At 31.9% G+C, this 8,047-nt stretch overlaps 1 protein-coding gene across 1 annotated transcript; it reads left to right on the top strand.

Annotated features, from left to right (window-relative positions):
* The first annotated feature begins 1,401 nt into the window (after window positions 1-1,401).
* On the top strand, window positions 1,402-3,136 carry LOC125873281 (60S ribosomal protein L19-1). The gene is made up of 4 exons (XM_049554182.1): window positions 1,402-1,635; window positions 2,195-2,317; window positions 2,609-2,922; window positions 3,074-3,136. Exons 1-4 carry the CDS (start codon window positions 1,524-1,526, stop codon window positions 3,128-3,130), a joined length of 606 nt encoding a protein of 201 aa, XP_049410139.1. The 5' UTR covers window positions 1,402-1,523; the 3' UTR covers window positions 3,131-3,136.
* Window positions 3,137-8,047: the final 4,911 nt, after the last annotated feature.

Raw genomic sequence — 8,047 nt, 5'->3', positions numbered from 1 at the left:
ATATATATATATATAAAACAAAGAATTTGTCAAGCTAAATATTTGACATACACTCAAACCTGTATTTAACTATAATCTGTTATAACAACATTTCACTATAATCTCCTAATTTTCTTTAGAACTAATTTTTGAGGTTATATTTTTTGTCTGTATAAACTATTTCTCTATGATAGTCATACTCAAATAATAGTTGAGTAATAATTTTTTAAAAAGATATATTACTTATAAAGATAAAATATTGAAATATTTATGGTAATCGTCATTAGTGTCATGCACATATTAAATTTCAAGTATGTATATTTAAGAGAAATTGCACTTAAAGGGTGTCCATCATTTATGGTCATAACGTCAAGAGGAGGGCCTCTGGTGACCTTTTGTATATTGATATTTATTTCTATACTGTTGCTAAAACTTTTTTATATAATTGAGTGAAGTGAAAAATAATACTACTAAAGAAATATCATTATCTTCCCATATTTAATCATTGAATGTTATTTGAATAGTATCAATGATATCTTGTCATTTTGATCTCAAAAATAAGTAATTCTATGATAATCTATATTAAACATTTATAATCACTTGTTCTATGTTCTTTCAATTATAATTATTTACGACAAAGCTTTAATTTAGTAATATTAATTATATTTTACAATATTGTATACAATATGATACGATACACACGTGCAACGCACGTACCGTGAGACTAGTATTTATTAAGAAAGTAAATTGGAATAGTAAATAAAAAGAGATGTCTATTCCTGACAAAAACATAATTTTTTTTTGAATTTGTCAAAAACAAGTAAGAAGAGAAACCAAATTAGAAAATATTTGATAAATAAATAAAAACCAAATTAAAAAATATTTGACAAATAAATAAACACGAATAGAATAATAGGCAAGTGAGTCTCTTTCTTCGCCCTAAATTCACAATCATAGTTATTGAATATGTTTTTGAATAAAGTACAAAAGTCCTAACAATTTGGTCACAAGTTACATCTTATTTCAAAAAATTTTCAAAGTATATGATTTCAAATTTTTTAGAACTTACGTACATATTGCTTCTTCGCGCGATATATAGGCTATGTATCATATATATATATATATATATATATATATAAGTTATGTATCAGATACATAACTATATATCAAATTTATATTAATTTAAGTTTGAAACAATTGAGGTTATGTATTAACAATAACATAGACTTTGCTTGCTTACTTTCACGCTTCCTTTAGTGATACTTAGTTAATTCTTTTATCTTTATGTTTTTGTACCAGATATATTATACACAGAAAAATGTTATAATGCTATGATAAAAGTGGAGAAATGTATTCGGACTCTTATATAAGCCATTGTCCTATCAATCTCATATTATAATTACATAATTTTTCCCTATTTTTTTGGTCACCCACTTCGGCCCATGAACCGTAAGTCGGAGCATCAGTGCCTTGCCTTGGACGGCTTTTAAAAAACCCTAACGCATTCAAGTATAATTATCGGCACTGCAGGGAGGGAGAGGAAGATGGTGTCGTTGAAGCTACAGAAGCGGCTTGCTGCCAGCGTCCTCAAGTGTGGGAGGGGCAAGGTTTGGCTTGACCCCAATGAAGGCAACGAAATCTCCATGGCCAACTCTCGTACGTTCTTTTTTCTTTACTACCTTTTTATTTCTTCAGAATTATGTTTCAAATTTTATATCTTCCCACACTAGAAATTTGATCTTACACAAATTTATTCATTCAGGAGAAATGTTTCAATTTTTTTGGAGTGTTGAAGTGAAATGGAGTATCATTCTCATGTATACTAGTTTGAAATTGAGGATTAGTTTTTTGAATCAAACTTCCCTGTTTTTTCATATATGACCAAGGAATGGTTTACTGTCACTTGGTTGTTCAAGATACTAGACTTTGTTTAGAAGATATCTGACCTTTTTTTTAACAAGTGCAAAAAAGATACCGGTGTTAGTTTTTGGTGTTGTTATAATATGAATATGAATTGGAAATGCGGGTGATTGGTATTACATTATTTTCTTTATCAGTGAACTTAAATGATCTTAACATTTTGGAGTTCATAGAAAATATATGAACATATTGCTTTAATTACATTCCTATTTACAGTATGCTATTAACGATATATTTCTCAGACTCTCTAAAAAAATTTGTTGCCTCTAATTCCCCTGTTATGCATTGAGTGCAGGGCAAAATATCAGAAAGTTGGTCAAGGATGGTTTCATCATCAGGAAACCCACCAAAATACACTCAAGATCTCGTGCCCGCAGAATGAAAGAAGCAAAGACGAAGGGCCGTCACTCTGGATATGGTAAGTCCTACTCTTTGAAACAACTGCTATCATATTGTATTTGGAGCATGCCTTTTATTTTGAGATACTACTTCTCTTCATAAGGTGGTTTATGTTTTAATCTTAAGCTTGCCTTGTGTTTTGACCAAATTAATTTGTTTATTGATAATTCATTTCAGAGAAATTGATATTGCATGAGGAAATGTTAACCTTGCTTTAACAATGCCATTGCTCCTAATCTTATCTTTTAATGAAAATTTTGCTGCTGAAGTTTGTTTCGGTGACTCCTGATATTGAGGACTCTTTTCTTAGGTAAGCGCAAGGGTACTAGAGAGGCTAGGTTGCCCACAAAGGTGCTATGGATGAGGAGGATGAGAGTCCTTAGGCGCTTGCTTCGCAAGTACAGGGAGTCGAAGAAGATTGATAAGCACATGTATCATGACATGTACATGAAGGTGAAGGGTAATGTTTTCAAGAACAAGCGTGTGCTAATGGAAAACATTCACAAAACAAAGGCTGAAAAGGCAAGAGAGAAGACCTTGTCCGACCAATTTGAGGCCAGGAGGGCAAAGAACAAAGCAAGTAGGGAAAGAAAGTTTGCTAGGAGGGAGGAGCGTTTGGCTCAGGTAATAATTTGTAAATTTTGTTGGCGTTTTCTCACGTTTGAGAGGAGAGCTAGTTGTTTTTGCATGATTTTGTTTGTTGGTTGTCAACAAATTTGTCTTACGTAGAATTGACAGTGCATAGAGTTAAGCTTGTATTTCCTCCAATTCTCAGGGACCAGGGGAGAGGCCAGTACAACCTGCAGCAGCAGCAGCCACCCAAGCCCAGTAAGTTCTCCACAAACATGCTATGTGTTTTCTCTTGGTGATTATTAGAACAAATTTAACAAGACTTGCCCTTGCAGGGGATCTAAGAAGTGAGGATGATGTGGTAAGGAGGGCTTGCTCTATATTTATTCCTTCTTTATTCAACTTTTAGAGAATATTAGAACCCTGATACGTTTTAAAATTTTGATACATTTTTCTCATTGTAACCGAGCTATTCCTTTTCAGTTATGCATTAACTTCGATTATTGTTCTCTGTCATTATTTTGTGATGCACCTACTACATGAAATTATTCTTTTGGGGGTAAAATGTAGAAATGACAAAAGCATGATTTTGTATCTATGTCGGTCTTCTTTTCATAAATTCTGCTTCGTCCTATTCTATTGTCTTGGTCCATTTGACGAAACACTCTTTATTGTGGGGAGGCAACTAATTCTCACCTGAAGTGTCCAATTTAGAAAAATCAAAGTACTCCTGAACAGTTGAAAATGTAAAAAGAGAAATCAATCGGATGCAACGGGATTTTTCAGAAGAAGTGACAGTAACAATAAGAAAAAAATCATGATGGCCATAAAGGTAAAGCAACTTTAGTCACAAAACACTAGGTGATTTTATCTTTTTATTCTAGCCTTGGTGGGTACCATGGTTACAAAAAAAAAAAAAAAAGATAAAGCGAGTTTAGGTATCATGTGTACTGGCCAGATCTCACGGACAGAGAGATGATATGCAAGTTGGTTTGCCGGTTTGCTTATTGACTTGTATTTGTTATACAGACAGCTGATATGACAAAATTCTTGTGTGACAAAATGCTGAAAGGGTTGTAATTTGTAACAAAACAGAAACATGATGCATATCCATAATCCACAATGCAATTTCAGCTTTTGCTTCAAATCATCCGTATGAGCATCTGTTATTTTGCAGCTTTGGTTCCACCCATGAACCGGTTGCATAAAGGGTTGCTGCCTCTCTTGAAAACATTTTCCATAATCAGAAGTAGCAAAGTTTGAGTACATATGGTTAAGGGTGGCAACGGAACCGGTAACGGAACTACCGGACCGGGACGTTCCGGAACCGGAACGGAACCGGGCACCACGGGCCGGAACCGAACCGGAACCGGGACGGACCGGAACCGGTAATTCCGGAAAAAAATACGTGTACCCGTCCCGGACCGGTAACGGACCGGACCGGAAACCGGGTCCAACCGTTATAAATTATATTTTTTTATTAAAATTAAAAAATTAGGAATATTACACTTAAAAATTTATACTTTAAAAGTTTTAAATACAAACTTTCAAACTTTTAAAAGTATAAAAATTTAAATTTCACAATTTAAAACTTTGAAAATTTAAATTCAAACTTTAAAACTATAAAAGTTTAAATTTCACCCTTTAAAAGTTTGAAAATTTAAATTCAAATTTCAAACTTTAAAAGTTAAAACTATAAAAAGTTTAAATTTCACACTTTAAAAGTTTGAAAATTTAAATTTAAATTTTCAACTTTAAAACTATAAAACTATAAAAATTTAAATTTCACACTTTAAATTTTAAAAGTTTGAAAATTTAAATTCAAACTTTAAAACTATAAAAGTTTAAATTTCACACTTTAAAAGTTTGAAAATTTAAAACTTTAAAACTTTAAAACTTTAAAACTATAAAAGTTTAAATTTCATACTTTAAAAGTTAAATTTGAACTTTTGAAGACAATAAAAAAAAAAAATTAAGGCGAATAGCCTATACTTTTATTAATATTAATTAAATAGTACAAGTTGAGTTACAAAATATTAGTAGAGTATTAAAAAATCTAATCTACACAGCCACCTTCTAGGAAGGGTTCTGTTTGAATTAGACCTCGAATTATTATACTCATACTAATAGACATTTAAATTTAATAGTTCATGCTACCAAGGAAATCTTTTTTTAAATCATTTAACATTTCTCTAGTAACATGCTCTGGAATTGGTTGATTAGCTAGTTCTTCCATTGCATCAATGCCGTCATCACTAAAATCTAGCATTATTTCATCAACGTCATTTTCAAATTTGGTCGGTAGAGGTGGACGACCATAACTCCTTCTCTCGCCATTAATCCAATCTCTAAATAGTACGGATATCTCCAAGCTATCTGCTGCTAATGAATATCTATGCTCTCCAATTTGAAATCTTGCTGCACTAAAAGCGCCTTCCGAAGCTACTGAAGATGCTTGAATAGCTAACACATCTCGAGCAACCGGTTGTAGTTTTGGAAATCCTTTGCCGCGATTGCTCCACCATTCTAGAAGATCAATAGTAGTAGGTTCTGTATTTTGATTAATATATGCATCAAAATCATTTCTATCATTATGAGAAAGTTCAATAATACAATCTATCATATCATCAATATCATCTTCATTATTATATCTACTCCTAGAACTTTGAGGCTCTTCGTTATGTACTACATTCCTTATATTAGAATTATACAAGTCGTACAATTTTCTAGCTTCAATTTTTATACTATCTTTAACATCTTGACAACTAGGTGTTTCATCATCTTCACTATCAATACCCAAATTAAAATATATTTTATCAACCATTCGTGATGCACCTTCATCTTTGTAATGTGGGTTTAACAAACAAGCAGTTAAATAAATTTGAGGAATAGGAATAAAATATTTTTTAAATTTTTCAATCATTTTCTTAACAGATTGTTCAAATCTTGGTTTATTTTTGAATTTATAAAATTTAGTAGAAATAGCACAAATATTAGGTAAAACAGAGCAAATAGTTGGATAATAAAGTGCAGATATTTTTTTTGTAGTTGAATAAAAAACTTTTAAGAATTCTATAAGTTCTTTTATATCATTCTAATCATTATCATCAAGTCTATATGTCATATTTGAATTATGAGCATTCCAAACCATTTGTAAAGATTTCCTATATTCATAAGCAACTTCAAGCATTTCAAATAAAGAATTCCATCTAGTACACACTGATTTTGGAATTTTTCTAGGTGGAAGATTAAATTCACGACAACGATTTTCAAAATCTCTACGTCTAGACTTAACTTGACATTTAAAAATAAAATGACATGCAGTTTCAACTTTTGTGCAACCATCATCATATATTGTTATACCATCTCTAACAATCAAATTATATATGTGTGCAGCACACCTAGTAAAACCTTTTTAATGTGGATTATACACAATTTGAATATAATGAATAAAATCGGGATTTTCAGCAAAACTAAATGGTAAACCCATAACAACAATCATTTTAGCTAATTCTTCAAGATTTTTTTCTCTACTATATGACCGTTGTATACTAGAACCAGAAACATCAGAAGGATTTAATTGTGTTTGGACCATATTAGAACCATCTACTCTTACATTTTCAGGAAGGGTGGTACTCCCTCCGTCCCTATTTACTTGTCCATATTTCCTTTTTTGGTTGTCCCTATTTAGTTGTCCATTTTGACAAATCAAGAAAGGACAACAAATTTTTTCCTATTATACCCTTATTTACACTTCTTGAAAATTGTAAAAGTGTATGTTGTTTCCCTCCAATTTATTTCACTTTAATTCAAATAAGTGGTTGTAATTTTGAAGTGAAAAGTTGTCATAAGGGTAAAATTGTAACTTCACTGTGCTAATCATTGTTGCCTTAATCTGTGTGCCATTTCTAAAGTGGACAACTAAAAAGGGACGGAGGGAGTACCATTTTTTTAGCTTCGGCTACCGCTTTAGCATGCAAAAATTCATTTTTACAACATGACATTAAATGATTACTCAAATGTCCGGTCCCACCCTGTTTTCCTACAGTTTTATGATTCATTCTATGTTTACATTTATTACAAATAGCTTGTGTTTTATCTTCATTCTGAGTCATAAATTGCCACACAACTGATTTTTTAGCGCGTTCTACCTTAGTCCTAGGATGCACGGGGGGAGTGGGAGCAGGACAACGAAAGGGAGCGGGAGCCGGGGAAGAGGGATTGGGAGTGGGACTAGTAGCCGACGGTGGCTCAGTTTCATCATCATCATATTCATCAACATTATTATCAAAACTATCAACATAAGCATTAACATCATCATGTTCATCATCTTCAGGTAATTCCTCTTCAAAATTACCAAATCTTCTTTGTAAATGTTCATGATAAGGATCTAATCCACTATTACTATCAATATTAAAAACAGTTTCATCAACATGCGTATAATCATCCGTATTTATTCTTAATTGAGAAGTTTTTTTAGTTTTAGATTGAGAAGTACTACCGGTTTTTTTATTTTTCTTGGATTTTGAGCTAGATAAATTAGTGAACGAATTAACTATGGTTGTTTTACCCTTTTCAATAATGTTTTTTCCAAAATCCATATTCAAAATATAAAAAGTGAGCAAATTATATATAATACGAAAATGATTAGCAAAGTTTTAAACAAATAAACAACTAAATAAGTAGAGACTAGAGATTAATTACTCACAAAATAAATAATTAAATGTAAACAAATAAATAACTAAATGAAAAGTGAGTTGGAACGAATGTACCAAACGTCTACTTAAAAAAGTAGACGTGTATGACCGGAAGGCGAAAATTCAAAGTTGAATTTTGAAGCTCCAATTTCCAAAGATCAAATTCGTAATTTTAACGAGAAGTCGAGAATAAGAGAATTTAGAGACTAGAGAGTAGAGAGATTATAAGATATTTTTGTGAGTGAAAAGAATGAAAGATTAGGGGTATTTATAGTTAAAAAAAAAGGTTGAAAATGTAGTTTTAAGAAGTTTGGGGGGTAGGGAGGTGTAAATGGGGGGTTATGGGGTGAAAGAGCCGTTGGTGGGGCCCAAAACCCGTTGCCCAACGGCTCTCAACGGCTATTTTTCAAATTTTCAGATTAAAAAAAAAAAAAAAAAAAGTTCTGAACCGGACCGGAACCGGGACTAACCGGACCGGACCG

The sequence above is a fragment of the Solanum stenotomum genome, chromosome 8 (genome assembly GCF_019186545.1).
Source record: "Solanum stenotomum isolate F172 chromosome 8, ASM1918654v1, whole genome shotgun sequence".
Lineage (NCBI taxonomy): Eukaryota > Viridiplantae > Streptophyta > Magnoliopsida > Solanales > Solanaceae > Solanum > Solanum stenotomum.
Note: the sequence above shows the minus strand (reverse complement) of the source record. Positions and strands in the feature narration are given on the sequence as shown.